Genomic DNA, 17912 nt, shown 5'->3' on the forward strand with positions numbered 1-17912 from the left:
TTTATCTACCAACCAACAGTTATGTTATGCTTCTTTCAAAGTTTATTCATCCTGGCCCATACCTGTGGGCATTATGTTAATTCTTTACTGAGATAAAAGATAAATGACTAATATAAAAATATATAAAAAAGACAGGAATAATTTCATTATTTTCAACATTAATTTAAATGCTTGATATTTAAACAAATATTATGAGATCATGCTCTAGCAAAGTAGTTACAATCTCACTTATGCAACACAATCAGCAGGGTGGAGCTAAAACAAGCTGTTACATACAGGCAATTCTTGAGGTACAACCACAATTGAGACTAGAGTTTTGGTTACTAACCAAGATGGGTAAGTGAGTCACATCCAATTTTATAACCTTTTTGTCATGATTGAATCATTGTAGTTAAGGGAATCATGTGGTTTTTAAATTATTATGGCTTCCCCCACTGACTTTGCTTGTTGGAAGTCAGCTGGGAAGATTGCAAATGGTGACCCCATCACTCCAGGAGGCTGCAACCATTGTAAATATGTGTTGATTGTCAGATACCCAAATTTTTATCATGGGGATACTGAGAAGGTTTTAAGTGAGAGGAACAGTTATAAGTCACTTTTTGAGTGTTGTAACTTCGAATGGTCACTAAACAAATGGTTATATAAGTGAGGGCCTACCTGCAATTGTAATGTTTTGTCGCACCAAATACCCCAATGCGGACCTTTCGCAAGATTTGACTACTTCCTATTAAACCATATGGGGAAATAATACTAATCTTGGATAGGAGACCACCAGGAGCCCCAGAGTTATATCTGGACATTAAAAAATAATAATATAAAAATTATTGTGGATGAAAGCAACAGCAAACACCACCACCAAGAAAATACTAAGCTTGTGCCTGAATTGACCAGGAGCTGATGATGACATAAATATCATATTATCTTTACTTTCAGCCTTTAATAGTTGAGGTCAATTTAAATTAGTCTTCCTCAACCTGCTAGCCTCTGGTTGGGCAGACTGAAGATGATGGTAATTGAACAGCATCAAATTGGGGAAAGTTGATTTAAAGCCTATGCCTAAAAGTTTGTTTAATAATACATACTGTTAATGCTAATGGAAATCAATAAAATATGCGTAGTGAACATTAATATTAAATTGTGTCAATAATGCAACCTCAGCTTAACCAATATGGTTAGAAATATTTATATCCTGGATTTCCATTAATGTTGACAATGGCTCAAATTTTTTTTTTTAACTGACAAGAAGCAAAGTTCTCAACCATTCTTGCTGAATATTGAAAATATGAGCTGGATACTGTTAATTGTCTCAACTCTACATCTCTCAGAAACACTTTTGAGTCAGAGTTAAGAGATCATAAGTTTAGTTCAGTAAAGAAACCATCAAGAAAGAAGGAATTCTGAGGTAAAAGTACTGTGAAAGCACAGTTCCTATGCATAACTTATTTTAGTTTATATAAAGAACAGGACTTAACTGTACTGAGAAAATGAAATAGTGTGTGTAATACAGACAAAGTGAAGCTTTTTTGTGTAAAAGGGGTGCCCATACTTCCTGAATGTCTATTAAATAAATTACAATATACCATCCCCACTGCTTTATGTAATTCATGTAATGATGTTTATGTAATTCTTGTACTATAATTATGTTTATGTAATTCATGCAATGCTATTATGTAATTCATGTAGAGATGATGAAAATTTGGACAATTTTTTTTTCACACAAATGAAAATTTACACAAAAGTTGCCATCAGGTCACTCACAAAACAATATATTGCAAATGAAAGAAACTGACACAACTAAGGTACATCTAGTGGGATTATTAAATTGATTTTAAGATTTTAAATCTAGATTGGATCTAAAGATGTTCATTTCTGGGAGCGTGGATGTCCAGACAGTAATTTGTCTGTTGCCCAATAGATAGTTTTGCTATGTTACTATTAACATAATAACCCTCACTAGCATATTCTGTTGACCTAATTTGAGATTCAGATGATTGAGTTTAGTTCTTCTCTTCACTTGGATGTCCTCCCAGCCTTGATTCTTGTAAAATAATTATTTTTTGTACCTGGTTACTGTGAATACAAATGCTGGTCAGCGCTTCACAATTTAAAAAGGCAACCTTACAAGGTTCTATTCAGAGGCTCCACAGAATCTACTGTGACTTGGAGCCACCTATCTTTCTCTGAAGGCTATACATAGACTTTTTGTTCATCCTTTTTTGACTGGCTGGTCTATGGAATCAGGAAATTAAAATCTGAGAGAATTATGATAGTGGTGGTAATGGAGGTAAAATCCTTGTAATATTGCTACCTTCCTTCCCACTGGTTCCTCCTTTCCAGTATGCCAATGGTAAATATTTCAATTACAGTGTACTAAAAAGGTGGATACAGAGTCAGTGGCTCCCTTTTTCTAAAGCTCTGTGGTCAGAATACTGCATGCCTGGACATATAGAATTTGGGGGGGGACGACGACACAAGTAGGGAAGGGAACAGAAATATGGCTGTTCCCTCCCCCCATATTTCAGCACATCCCCATTAGCAATAACTCACAATGTAAGACCCTAATTAGGTATATTAAAATGATTGGAAATCTATTAAAATGATTAGAAAAGGAGTCATCATAACAAAAAATTAAATTGCTTCACAAAATATGAGCTATTGACAGTCTCTAGGTAACTAGACACCCACTGCATGATACTTTCTACTGCATTTCTTCTAACTATAAAAACCAATTTCAGAGAAACAAATGTGATGCTTTTGGAAAGGAAAAGGATAATTGCTTCCTTTTTAAGTGATGCACCATTTCATTTCAAATATATTTCTTATGCCCCTGGTCATGGTCAGCTAGTTTAATTTTTAAACTCTGTTTGAAAAGAAGAACCAATAAATTCTAAACTGGCTGCTGTGGTTAAGTGAATTATTTGTACTAGGTGGACAAATAATATAGTCTTCCACAAATTAGCGCCATCCAGATGTATTAGGACTTGAGGCACATCGGCTAAGAGCTGTGCACTGAATTTGCATATCTAGAAGGTATCAGAAAGGCTGAAACAGCTTATTAAATCTAACCCCAAAGTAAGATAAGACATATTTACTAGGCCAAAGGATGTGACTTGGAGTAAGGTTAGACATATTACTAGGTCAAAGGATACAACATTCCTATGTGGGACACCTTGTCAAAGCCTTACTAACACTATTTATATAGAGTGCATAAAAGCAAACAAAGGAAGAAAAACAAAATTATATAAGTATAAACTTCCAGGTTGTATTTTAATCAAGTCTTTAGATTAAAAAGAAGGGGAAAAAAAGAAGATGGAGCTGGCTTGGTCACAATTATGGAATTCAAACAACTCACTATGTGGTCATGGTCTTTTTGTCCCTCTCCCAACAAAAAAACACTATTCATTCCACGGGGAAAGAGAGTGTGGGGGGCTGCATTGCAAATCAATTGCCCTCCTACTTTGCTCATAACTGTGAGGCAGAAACTGGGTCCAGGTTTGCCAGAATGAACAGTAGAGTGAGATAAACAGACACACACACAGCCGCCTCCATGACAAGGAGCAAAAGCTATTTCCTTTCTCATGGATACATTTTCAGCTCTGGGGTTTCAATCATGCTATTTTTTTTAAGAAAAACTGAGAAGATGCCAACAGTGTGGGCAATGATCATGGGGGTGGGGGGTGGGGGGGAAGACTTGGGCTTACTCCTATGGGATCTGACAATTCAACACCTGAGCATCTCCCCTGCCGTGGTAATCTTTGTAAAAAGTTCAGCCACAATTTATTGATGAAACTACTTTCTAGAAAAACAAGGAACCTTGTTGCTGGTATGATTTGAGAAAGAGAAAGATGAAAAAGTTTGCTAGTTGTTGTTTTCTTGTTATTGTTGTTTCCTGGGCTTATTATGTCACTCTGCTTTGGGGCCAAAATGCTGTCTTCTCTCCTTTTTTAAGGGAATGGTTGTGCTTGTGTATTTATAATTTACAGGAGAGAATTGTGTCTACATTATCTGTTTTTTTTTTAAGGGAAAGAATAATTCTTTTCTTAGATTAGATTTTCTTAGATTATCCCACATCTTTGAGTACCTTTACCAAAGATTACTAATGGATAATTTTAAACTTACAGCTGATGGCAGAAAAATATAAACAAATAAACACATTTTATTGGTCATCCATCTTATTATAGGGTAACCCTGCGTGGCTTACAGTTAAAACATAAAAAGTTAAAATCAGACTTTAAAACCAAGGACACATGGGGAGGGCAGAGTGGTGAGGGGCTGGTGGGATCTGTTATTAATCAACCACCTATATGCACTATTTAGTTGCAATGAGTTTGTTTAGGAGAAGCATAGTTTGCATTGTGTGCATTTTTGAGAGGGAGTAGTTTTCTTATCTGCTTTCTTGTAGATTTTAGGGGACACAGTTTTGCTTTTGGACATTCTTTTTCTCAAATCATCTCAAATTCTCTTTGTGAAATTGGCACGTTGAAGCTACATTGAAGAAAATAAGTTGTTTGGAATTTGAATTAAAACTCTACTTCAGCCTTCAACAGATTTCTTGTGAATTACTCAGGAAGGACATTTCAATCTGCTTTTTTGTCTATCCAACTTAGTGATATTAAGTATCAGCAACTCTACAAAGTCTACTCTTATACTGACTCTGAAAGTCCTTTGAAAATTGGAAGTTTTAGGAATTCATTTTGGAACCATTAGATTATCCCACATCTATGAGTACCTTTACCAAAGATTGCTAATGGATAATTTTAAACTTACAGCTGATAGCGGAAAAAAACCCAACATTGTACAAGACATTATGATGGAGTTATTTTACTTAATTTTCCTTCTTAAAAGTAATTTGCTGAAGGAGAGCATTTGTCTCTATGATATACCCTTCTAAATTGTAGCAAAGAATTATCTCAAGAGCAACAGGCAAAGAGCAAGCAGTATCAGGTTCTAAGGCAAACAACAGAACATTAAGATATTTACAAACAAGCATCTAGAGCAATGTCAGATTTGGTTGACAAGCCGGTCATTCAATTCCTGTCACAACCAATGGATCAACGCTGGTCGATCTGGGGGGGGGGGAAGTATCTACAGAATGATTAGTATTTGTCCACTCACTTGGGCAACAAAAGTCTAGCTTATCTGTCTTTTTTTCTACAACTGAAGAAAAAAATGTCTATATTTCATAACAGGTCTAGATATCTGGTATCTTTTCTGATGTTGAATAAATGCGTGGAAAACTATTATTTGTGAGATACATATTAATCAAATATGATCAAACATTACATTACATCTTTAACATCTCAACTTACATTACATTTCATAAACATCTCAACTTTCTACAACTAAGGGCAATATCATAACAATTAATTACAATATAAGACCTATTAAAACATCAAATTAATAATTTGCGTACCATCAGTGCAAGTTCATAGAAGATGACAGAGTTGGAAGAAACAAATTATTGCCATAATCTTATCAATAAATGGACACAGATAATTATTTCATATTTGACAACAGATGTCATTCAAAAGATTATTACTTAGTGGATTGAAACATTCTCTTCCAAATGGCCTTACATCAAGCTTGTTCTGAACCTGTGTTAATAATAGCAATAAATCATATTTTAACTGCACATAGTATACACTGTACAGCAAAAGGCAAACAGCAGGGAATACTCAAGAAGTTTATAGGTTATTGAGAGTATCAAAAGTCACAATGAAAGCTTATATTTTATTTACTAGGCAATCCTATACATACCCCCTCAAAAATATTTCTAATAAATACAATGAGAAATATTCTCAGGGAAGTAGGTATCTTCTCTTTTCTCTACTTTGGTGTGATTCAACTATAACAGGAATACAATTCGCATAATTATTTCCTTATACTGATTGGGAAAGAGTTGGTTATAAATTTCAGCATTAATGCTCTTTTCAGATTTATAAGCCTTCATATACACAATGAAGTAGTTACCACAAAAAATTGGACACCTACTAAAAGATACTTCAGAGACCTGTCTTGAGAAAAAAGAGTAAAGCAAGGTGATTTATACTTAAGATAATTTAATTAACTAACTGGAGTAGACAGAGATACCCCACTACTAAATCTCTATGCTTTGAAAGAGAGAAGAAAAAACAAAAGTAATGTAGCCTTCTCAAAAGTGCCCCATTTAGCAGATTTTATGTCCAGTATGTCTAGACAGGTTTGACTCAGCTGATTTCAGCAGCTTTGGGAAAAATAAGGAAACTGCCTCCTTAGAGCCATGGAAGAATCTGGCCAGTGAAAAGGTAATTTCTGGATTCAGGAGAGCAGATGGAAACATGGTACTGTAGCCTAAGAAGAAAAAGGTACTGATACTATTGAAACAACATGGGATAAAGACCAGGAAATAAAGATCAGGAAATGCTAGGCTCTAGAGTAGTCAAAAAATTTCCTTGAAGAAGACAGTGGCAAGCCATTTCTCTACTAAAAAATGAAAAGTGGAAATCTAGAGGCAAAGATATTGGTTGGATTCAGAATTGAGACTTCTTTATGCTATTAGTACGCTAAGAGAATGCAACCATACATACCCATTGTCCTGTCAGGACTTAAGAGAGCCATTTTGTGTAAGGTATTGCCTGCTATATTGTACGTTGTTAATTGACTTTTGTTGTTTTGACCACTACAGGTAGTCCTCAACTTACAACAGTTCATTTAATAACCAAAGTTAAAATGGCACTGAAAAAAGTGACTTATGACAAATTTTCACACTTACAACCTTTGGAGATCCCCCATGATCATGTGATCAAAATTCAGATGCCTGGCAACTGGTTCATACTTATGACTGTTGCTGTATCCCAAGGTCATATAAGGTTTTGACAAGCAAAATCAATGGTGAAGCCAGATTCACTTATCAACTGCAGTGATTCACTTAACAACTATGGCAAGAAAGGTTGTAAAATGGGGCAAATTTCACTTAACAAATGTATGACTTAACAACAGAAATTGTGGGCTCAACTGTGGTCATAAATTTAGGACTACCTATATATCACTAGCAAAATTGTTTCCGCGTAATGTCCTATAAGACAATGACTATATAGGGAGACTTCCCTGCACATGTTAACAGACTTAAAGAGCATTATCAGAAAGTTGTAAATAAACAAATGCTGAGAAAATCTATTATCTATTTTTACCACTTACCATTTTTACCACAATTTTAAAATAATGTTATGTACCACTTGTATTGACCCTGGAAGGAAACTTATTATCTCTTAAAAACACAAACCACTTACTAGTTTGTGATGATGAAATCAAAACCAATTAGCAATGCAGTTCCTAGCCAGAATTTATATACAGTATTATATTTCAAATATTCCTCAATTTTTAATTTTGTAATTCTGAAATATTAGCCCTAACAATACAGAAGATGAAAAATGTGGTTTCCCTCATAGTAAATACATTAGAGAAATAAAATCTGAATCAAGCACTTTCAATTCTACATGTTTAATCACTATTTTGCCACAACACAACTCTTGCACACAACCTCAAAAACATGAATTCTTATTTGGAAAGAGAAAAAAGAAAAGCTAGTTTTGCTAACGATCGTTTTTAAACTATTTGACTATGTGACCCATGTATGTACCTATTTTTAAATATTTAAATATAGCAGTTCTCATATGGGAACTATACTTGATTTATTGAGTGTGGATTTCTCACATAGCAACCAATAAAATGGCATCCAAAATGAAAAAATATCTATATGCACAACAGCCGACAAAACCAAGCAAGATTTAGCTCATTTTTCAAAATTTGGGGGAGGGGATGATTTGAAATTAATATTGAAAATTATCTAATCTTATTTTTAAATGATCAACAGATATTGATCAGACAATAAATAAAAAATAACTCATTCAAATACCTTCCCTGAAAGAATTCAAGATGAAAAGAATGCAATTTTCATTGTCCTCTACTCATTTTGATACTCTAGTATTGTTTTTAGTTTAATGTGAGTAACATAAAGGAAAGCTGTAGTAAATGTCAATTCCTAAGTAGCCCAGACATCGAGTCTCTTAAAGCAAACTAGGTAAAGAGGAGAAAACCTATGAGAGAGCGTTACCGGTGTTTGCAACAGGAATGCCTGCTGGGAGACACAATCAAGGTCCAAATTACACAAAGCTGTTTAGGAATTCAATAGCTAGTAGGGGTCCTATTTATAGCAATGTGGGTAGAAAAGCATCTTTAAAAAGTACTCAGATACTTCTTTATAGTGCTATCAGACAATCCCATCCATTCACACAATTTCTGAAAGGCATGCCAGTTGCAACAGTAGGAATGTCCTAGTAGAACGGATTCTCTTATTGTACAGATAACTTACAACCATTCATTAAACAACTATTTGAAATTACTACCGTAGTAGGGACTTACAACCCCTGCCTAAAATTTTAATCATTGCAGCACCCCATGGTCATGTGATCAAAGTTTGGGTGATTAATAATGGGCCCACCCTTACAACTAAAGGAGTGTTGCAATCCCCCCTCCCCCACTTGGGCCAAGAGGCCTTTGTTGGCAAGTTTTACTGGTATATGGAAACTTGCTGTGGACCATAAAGCGGTGGCTGGCGGGCTTCCTACCTCCATTCCCAAGACCCTTCTCCTTCCCACCACAGATGGAAGACCTCAGCTGACTAGGCCCAGTGGCATGCAGACCTTCTCCCTCCTTACCTCCACCCCCCTCCCACACTACCAAGAGGCCTGGCCTTCTTTTTGCCTCACCTTGCCAAATCCATTTGCCTTTCCCTTTCCCTGCTGCTGCTGACAGGTGTGCCCAACTGATACAAAGCTCAGTTAGAAAGCTAGCAAAAAACAATCTTCCTCAAAGCTACAGAGGCAATCTTTCTCAAAGCTGTACAGGAAAGTCAGTTCGTGAAGTGGGCTTTGAATGTTGGGTCTTCTAGTATCAAAGTTTTTTCACCTCTGGTCCTGCTTAGTGCACAATAAGGGTCCTCTTTATTGCCAGAGTACATGTGTACAATGAGATTGGCTGACCCTCCCTTTGTGCACCCCCCAACACAACTTAGAATGAGGAAAGAAGTCCCTAACCCAGTCCCAATCTTATTATACTATGTGACCTTGTTGCACAACCAGCTGGCCCCGCAAGTCTATCATACTATGTTGACATGAAGAAGTCATGTCAACATAGTTCAGAAGTCTGACAGCCCATGGGTAGAAACTGTTCTTCAGCCTGTTGGTGCAGCTGGCTATGCTTCTATATCTCCTACCCGATGGTAGGAGAGTGAAGAAGGGCTGACCGGGATGTGAGTCGTCCCTAAGCATTTTCCTCGCTCTTCTAAGGCAGTGAGTCCTAGCGATGTCATCTAATGGTATCAGGGAACAACCCACAATGTTTTGTGCTGTGCTCAAACTGCGCCCATTCTAGGACCAGCAAACTCTGTTCACTGTACTTGTTATTTCCCATTTGGACTATTGTAATATGCTTCACTTGGCTGCCTTGAGTGCTTGGAAGTTTCTACTGGTGCAAAATGCAGCTGCCTGGGTTATAAATGGTGTTGGCTATAACATTGCTTAAGGGGCTGCATTGGTTGCCAATGTGTTCTGGGCACAATTCAATGTGCTCTTTATCACTGTTTAAAGTCTTTTATGTCTTGAGCCAGGTTAGCCTTCTCCAGTTATTTCTACCTGTCTAATCTAATCTGGCAAGATGGGCATTCTTCAGGTCCCATTGGCCAGGGAATATTGGCTGATAGGGACCAAGATACATGCCTTCTGTCATAGTCCTTGCCATCTGGAACAGTCTCCCTCCAGAGATTAGGATGGTCCCAACCCTGATAGCCTTTTCGAAGGAATTCAAGACTTGTCTATGTACCCAGGCCCGAGGTCCCCAGTGTGTGAAGGGCCCATTTTCCTAATTTATGTTGACACTGATGGATTATAATATCTATTGGCTGCTAATTGAATTTAATTTCTCTTTTGTATTGTCTAAATTGTCTTTATGATTGTATCCTGCCCAGTGTTACTGGTTAGAGGTAGATGGCTATACAAATTTAATTAATTAATTCATTAGTTAATTAAAGCTCTTCTCCTGTAACCATAAAGGCTGATTTTCAAATGCATCCAACTTTATTTGCAGTCATCTGACCTCCACATCCTTCTTTGGTAAATACAGTACATGTACAGCTATAGTAATACAGCTATGCCAACATTCAGGAATTATTACTTACCCTAGGACATTGTTTAACTATAAAGCTCTGCTAACCCCTATACTCAGAAGTAATCCTAGCTTTGCTTCTGCATAATGCATGCGAAACCATACTCCTTACCCAGAGTCTGGATAAAAGGTTTTTTTTAACCTTCTGAACAAAGAAAAATTTCAAGTGTAATTGTTATCTGACTTTAGCTGGCTCTTGCTTACTCTGTATATTTGTTACATAAGCCTGAAAAGGTTAGAAACTTTGGATAAAATCATAATTAATAAATAAATCATTCTGGATGTTTCACCAGCAGAGGTCAAAGGTAATGGTCCTGCAATGAATCTATTTTGTCTCAAAGCAGCAGTTCCAACATATTTTACATACGGCTGTTTTCATCATAAACCGGAAAAGGCTTTTCTAGAAATGCTGCAGGATGAGTCATAAACTGCAAGGCAGTAAAGCATTTCACAGTTGATAACTTGATACAGAGTGATTAATTCAGGCTTTGTTTTCTATTGGATCCCATTTGTTAGACCTCATGCTTTCCAATGTAAAAAGTACAGACACTCTAAAATGTAGATAAAACCTGTCGTAAATTATGTGCATTTCCATATATCCTCTACCTTAGGCACACAAAGTAGCTGTAATTACATTTAAACAAAAGTTAGGTAATGTCGTGTGGCAAGATTGACTTTCTCTGACACATTCTTATATTGTTGTTTTTTAAAAACAGATCTGTGGCATGTTTAACAACAAACATTATAAATAAGTTTAAATACATTATTAATTCAATGGATTAAATTTTTGTGCGAGACAGTTAGGTTTGCTCTTGAAGCTTAAATTTAAATCACTTAGACATCTGATTAAAACTATATTCTATCAAACGCTCTGCAAGATCTCTTCTGTGCAAATATTTATTTCTAGCTTATTAAAGGAAATCCTTGCCATTGACAATGAGCTCCATTTGTAATTCTAAGTCTACTTTTGTTCATCTAAGAAGTAGATTTTGTTAAAGAAGATTTTGAGTTTATATCAGATATCTGGTAGCCTAAAATTGGGACAGGAAGTATCAACAAGTCACTGCTTCACTATGAAGCAGGCAGCTGCATCTGTGCTTTTCTTTAACTCAAAATGAAGTACCCGGATCGAACCTGAAACTTTCTCTCTCCCATATATATAAGTAAAAAGAAAAATCCACTGACGGATCTGAGCAGTCTTCATGAGTTATTTGAAAGCATAGCTTCACAAATCTAAACATAAGGACAACTATAAGAAGAGGGGAAATCCAACCAACACATTATAATCCCAACTAAGAAAAGATGCTATCTAACAACAGCAACATACGTCTTGGCAGCAGCAACCTTGTCAGCAAGACCTGGCAGAGTAGCAACTGGAAGGGATCAAGAGGCCAACATGACATGATTGCAAGATAGGAGATGATCTGAAATATAAATTGCACTGAAAGGCAATGACAAAGATAAATTCCTCTCACCCAATTCTAGAGTTCTGTGGGGTTGTAGAGTGGGGTGTCAGCAAAATAAGTTTTTAAAAAAGTCAAGATGGCAGCTACACCAATACAATCAAAGCTCTCCTTAGCTTGAGAGAACTGTCCTGGACAATCAGTGACCAAACTGCAGCGCTCTCCTGGCACAGGAAGCATGTGTTTCTTCTAGAAGAACTTACAGAGTTTCTGGGATGGCCATGTTTGGTATAAATTCTATAATCCTGCCTAGCCATCTCTGGTAATATATGTTAGGAATACTAGGATAAGAAAAACAAAGCAAAGAATTAGGACTGGTTCCACATCTGGCTGAGTTCAGCTGAAACTTAGTTCTATGGTAACATTTTGGAAAAAATCTTTTTAGCAACTTTATTTTTCTTGTATCACAAGCATCTAATCACTTAAATTGTTCAAAATCCATACTTTTTGCAAGTAAGATATAAAACCACTGAAATCAAGTGATCATATCTTTCAGAATTATATTTTTGTTTACCTAACATTTCACTTTTAAAAGTGTTCATTGGTAATTGTATGCTTATCAGAGTGTTGCCAAAACAGTTTTTAAGTTTCAGAATGACCTATTAGTCATAAAATCACCCTAACTTGAGTTTATGGTTTTCAAGATAAATATAAGTATCTTTCATCAAAAAGGAGCACCCTCATTGTGTCTTTGGAAAAAGGGAGGAAATAAGATAATTTCATAGGTTGTTGCATTTTAACTAAGTTTTCCCCTCAAACTTTGTCCATATATTTCTTATCAAATTACAAAACTGAAAAATCTAACATTGTTCTAAATGTTTTCTAATATGACTATATAAAAGCTTTTTATTAGCAATGTTAGAGGGAAAATATAAAATAATTATACTATGTTGCCTATTAAATTTATAAAGATAATTTTGATGTTCATGTTACAGAGATATAAACTTTTCTCAGGGTGGACAACATAAGTCATGAAACACCTTGTTTTAGAAAATGCCCATGTCTTCTACAATGGCATTATTTGGAAACTAATGGAAAATAACAGTTCAATTAAAGTACATTTTGGTCTATTGGGAAGAGCAAAAACAGCAGACAGAAAAAATGAGCACGCCTCCTTCCATATAAGACTCTTCCCTAGTCTATTAGGTTAGCCAGGGAAAGCTCAGTTAGAAGAACATGTCAGGAAAGTAATAGGGGTTTTCTCTACTTGAATTTCAATGGTTAGATTGACCTGTAAAATTTAGAGTAGTGACTAGATGATTGTATAAGAAGCATACATCAAATTTCATAAGCAGCATTCAACACCAAACATTCAAAATGTCTGTATTTTGCATAGACTATATTATTATGCTTCTTCTCTTTCTTATTGTGTTGCAATGATGATGATGATGATGATGCAAATTATTTGATTTTTGTCAGCTGCAATTCTGTACTCATTATTTCTACTCTTGAATTATCTGAACTGAATTTGTAATTAAATATACTGGCCTGTTCCATATAATAAAAATGTTGACATATACTATTGCAACCAAATTGTAAGAAATGTCGAGGAAATTCTTAGATGCTTTGGTCTGAATTAAGAGGACTGGCAATGAAGTTATGTCTTAACACAGGGACATACACATTTTAAAGCGGGCATTTCCTACCTGCTGGTGCCCAGATATTTCTGACTGTAATTCCCATGATCTTCACTAGCATGATTGTTCATCTAGGGATGAAAGTGGTTGTCTGTAATGTATCTGGAGAATATCTGTTGACAGAATGCTGTTTTAGGAATTCTGCCCCAAAGGAAAAGAACCAAGCACCATCTGCAGCAAACTGCAATGGTAATAAAATGATTAACACAGCACACCATAATGATATCATAAAACATATGCCATCCTTACATCCTTGCACTCAATATCTGATGCTTGTAAGTAAGTTGTGGCACTTATGTAATGATGTCATTGTGCATGTTTCATAATTCTCCCCTCCCTGATACCCATACTTATGGCATTCATTTCCAGCTGCTTCTATGACTAGCGGAAACACAGATAATGAAAATCAGATTGGCTATTATTAGTTGGCAGGAAAAAGATGTTAGGTAAAAAGCTGTCCTGAGTAATAAGTGCTGTTTCAGATGTACTAAATCATTCCCAAGTTTCCAATATACAAACTTTTCCACTGTGCTGTTTCACTAAGATTCTCACAACAGTACTAAAATTATGCTTTATATAATAGACAAATATACAAATAGAATTTTTTCTTACTTACATTTAATTCACACATCAGACCCAGAATATCTTGCTGACATTTACGCCAAGAAATTTAACAACTCACACAAGATTTAAGATTTCAGCTTAATTATCACCCAATTTCATGTCTATTTTGGAGAAGTACATTCCTTACACTATATTTAACAAGGAATTATTTTGCAAATGCAATCATCAAACTAAAGAGAGTTGTTTGCATAACTAGGAAAATCTTTGGCTGTTTCTATGATGTAGTATGTAGAAGAATGCAAATCATTTTATGCTGGCTTTTATGATATTCAGAAAATGCAATTAAAAAGGATCACATTTACCCCTCCTCTTCTTCCAATTTTTAAAAACAATACCACCAATATCATTGAATTGTGAAATCTGATAGAATGAATCAACTTCTCATGGGACATTTTCAGATCTGTGTGACACTTCTAAGCAGGACTGCACTAGAAATGTATTTATCTGATGCCTTCCCTTTCGTAATACAATTCATCATACAAGCCTTGTATTGCAGGAAAAGTGATCTAAACTAAGTTCTTTTAGGTTACAGCAGCTAACACAGAGAGGGACACACAGAATAGTCAACAGTGCACACAGAGAGATGCACAGAACAGTATAGAATAGTTCTAAGAAATGGTTATATCTGAAACATAACATCAAAATGCAGACTCTCAAAGCAGACCAGCAGAACAACTTTGCAAGTGTGGTGTATGCCTTTTAATTGCCTAAGAAGATATAATACCTCACACTGGGAGACTGATTACAGTGGAGTTTCCTTCCCCACTAACCTGTTTCCTAGCTAAGAGCAAACATGCAATAATACAAGTCGGCCTATTTTTTCACCACCCCCTCCTCTTCCGTTCTTTGTGGGCCCAAAAAGTGGGTTTATGACTGTTACAGCAGTGAGGTTTTAAATGTCACGCTAGTCTTTTCTAAAATTGGCTTGTTCCCGGCGACTGAGGGAAATCAGCAAGGCGACTACGATGTAAATGGGGGCGAGGCGAACGGGCACTCACCGAGTTCAAGGGCCTGGTTGTACTTCTCCAAAGCGGCCGCCAGATCCTGCTTCTCCCGCAAGGCATCCCCTTCGGCGCACAGCCGGCGCGCTCTGTTCTCGGCCGGGAACCATTTCTCCAGCAAACTGCCCAGCACCACGTTCACGCGGAGGTCGGCGGGGGCTTGACCGGCCGTGCTGGGGGCCGCAGAAGAGGCACAGGCGGAGACGGGACGCCGGACAACGCAGCGGACACACTGCTCGCCGCCGCTCCTGGCGCAACGCTTGCAGTGGGTGTGCCCGCAGTGCAGAGTCACCGGCTCGTGGAGGAGACGCAGGCACGAAGGGCAACAAAGAGGCTCCGGAGGGCGGCAGCAAGCGGGGTCCCCCAGCGGGTCAGCCGCCTCGGGGGCGCCGCCGCCGCTCCCAGGGCCCTGCCAGGGAGGCAGCTGCAGCTCCTTGTCGCGGACGAGGAGGGCGAAACTCTCGGTCAGTTCGCGTAACTCCTCGGGACGCAAGCGGGCCAATCTAGCGGCGACACTGTACGAGTCCAACGCTTCGGCCATGCGCCCCGCGCGGGCCAGCGCGTCCCCTTGGCGGAGGCACAGGCCCCGCTCGGGCTGCGGCAGCTCAGCCAGCTGCGAGCTCAGGATTTCGGCCGCCAGCGCGAATTGCCCGCCTCGGAAAGCCTCCTCGGCCACTTGCAGCATCTCCGGGCAGGGACCTCCGCCCGACAGGGCCTGGGGATGGTGGGGATACTGTTGCGCCGGCTGCCCGGCGGCCGGCCCCAGCTCCATTGTCGCCGCCAAGAAGCCAAGTGGGTGTGGCGGCGGCGGCGGCGGCGGGGTGCTGCGGCTGCTATGGCTCCATGCTCGAACTCAGGCTCCGCGAAGGCAGGCGGCGCGGGGAATCGTCCCAGCGTAGCCTTCCATCGCCTCCGCCCCCGGCCCAGCCCGGCTTCGGACCCTCGCGCTAGAGGGCCGGGCGACTCAGGAGCGCCGCCGGCCCTGCTTCGGGCGGTCCCCGGCGGTGGAGACGGCAGCGGGGTCAGGGGGAGGAGAATCGGACGGCGCGCGCTCCCTCTCTGGAGCCACCCGAGCGGGCGACCGCGACTATTTCTGGGCTCGGGCGCTTATGCAACTCCGAGCCGTTGTATAACTCATCCTCCCCGGCGGAGGGCAGCACCGCCCTCCTGAGCCCGCCCAGTCTCCAGCCTGGTGAGCAGGGCGCACATGGCCGCCGCAGCGCACGTGCGTGGCCGGAGAGAGGTCGGCCCGCCGTCCGGAGGCTTCCTGAAAAGGAAGCGCAGGTAACCCAATGGCTCCTTTTTGGCCGGCCTTCCTCTTCCTTCAGCCGTAGGGCGGCTCGGGGTGATCTTTCGCCGAGTTGGGTAGGTGACATCTATTTAGAAAGAGCTCCACGGGGCGGTCTCAGTTACCCAGTGCTTTTAGAACTTCCTTTTCAACCATTGGGTGTAAATCTGGCGTATTTTGATAGACACGTTTTACGTAGCTTGCTTTTTCTTTTTCTTTTTCTTTTTTTCAGAAAACACGGGTATTAGCGGCGAACTTGTTCCGCCTTGTTTTGCAAACGTCCGAGGGAAGCGAAAGCAACTTTCGCAGCAACGTTATCAGGCACAGCGGGCTACCTGCTGTCTGTTTTCGGATCGGAGCGGGGTCCGTTCAATTTTCATAAAAAGTGAACCTAATGAAAGATGAAATCTTCCCTCCCGAACCATTCAACATGCTGGCTTACTTCTAATCTAGTCTAGATTACTTTCTAGCAGTAATCTGAACAGAAGATGACCATTTATGAGAGCTCACACAATGTGCTAAGTACATCACTGTGGCCTGGTTTGCTTGAATCATAAATCATAGCATGCAAATACACTGACTTCACTAAAGTCAAGATATTCAAATTTATTAACTTATGCCTAATTTTTTTTTGCTTTTTTTCAAAAGAATGGCTTGCATTGTATTCACAGAGAAAGACTACATAGTTATTCTATCATTCTTATGCAAGAACTTATTGCCCCCCTCAGTATCAAAACGATATTTGATGTTTTAATATTTGTTATAAACGTTAGTGTTGAATAGTAGCTTCCAAAATGAGATATGATGCTTGCATTGATCAAGGTGCAAGGTTATCAATGTAAACCTCCCACGTTTTTCATGTATTTTCTTACAATGTGAATTGACTAGGCTGAGATAGTTAAACTTGATGCATTTGACAAGTATGATTAATAATCTGGAATAAGGAAAGTGGTAGTGTAAAATAGAGGACCTAGCATGCTTACCTCTGCCGGACAGAAAAATTCATCAGCTTCAGGGAAATGTTTTTATGATTATACATATCAATTCAAGTTCTTACATAGTACCGACAGAATTTGAGCAGTGTGAGCCTCTGCTTATAGTTTGAATGAATCTCTTATAATAATCAGAAGTTGTGATCCCATTGAGAAACACATTTTAACTAGGTTAGAATTCCTGGGAAACTGGAAAAGGGCTTTTTTTGACTCCATTTGCACACTTTTTAAATGTTGTAATGTAGGGTTTTCCAATCTTGGAAACTTTTTAAGATACCTGAAGTTCAACATGGAAAATTCCCCAGCCAGCATGGCTCACTGGAGAATGCTGTTAAGTTTAAATTTGGTAAAAGACAAATTGCTTTTGGCAAAGTTCCCTGCACAGATGCAATCACAATTTCATCCATCTTTGTTTTAAATACAGAGCACTTTCTTATCTAGAATGTGAATTTGCATAGAAAAGTGATCTTCAGATTGTTTTTAATAAACAATGTATGTTATCATTTATCCACTCAAACATTTTCACCAAGGCACGAAGAATTTCATTGTGAAACTAATAAAATTGAGCTTTAGGTTACATTTAGCAATACAGTTCTCAAGACATAATAAAAAAGTTATCTAGACTTTCTAAGATAGATAAAGAATAAATTCATGTGTTTCACATTAACAGTTAATTGATTCAAATATGCATTCATTTCCAACCATTT

At 38.5% G+C, this 17912-nt stretch overlaps 1 protein-coding gene across 1 annotated transcript in view; it reads right to left on the reverse strand.

Annotated features, from left to right (window-relative positions):
* LONRF2 (LON peptidase N-terminal domain and ring finger 2) overlaps positions 1-16289 on the reverse strand; it is a 33863-nt gene extending 17574 nt beyond the window's left edge. Inside the window, exon 1 of the mRNA XM_026707561.2 lies at positions 14923-16289. Within this exon, the coding sequence (XP_026563346.1) occupies positions 14923-15697 (775 nt within the window). The 5' untranslated portion in view covers positions 15698-16289. The remainder of the gene's footprint in view (positions 1-14922) is intronic.
* Between the last annotated feature and the right edge of the window lie 1623 nt (positions 16290-17912).

This window comes from Pseudonaja textilis, chromosome 8, assembly GCF_049901715.1.
Source record: "Pseudonaja textilis isolate UNSWEBS1 chromosome 8, rPseTex1.2, whole genome shotgun sequence".
In the NCBI taxonomy this organism is placed as follows: Eukaryota; Metazoa; Chordata; class Lepidosauria; order Squamata; family Elapidae; genus Pseudonaja; species Pseudonaja textilis.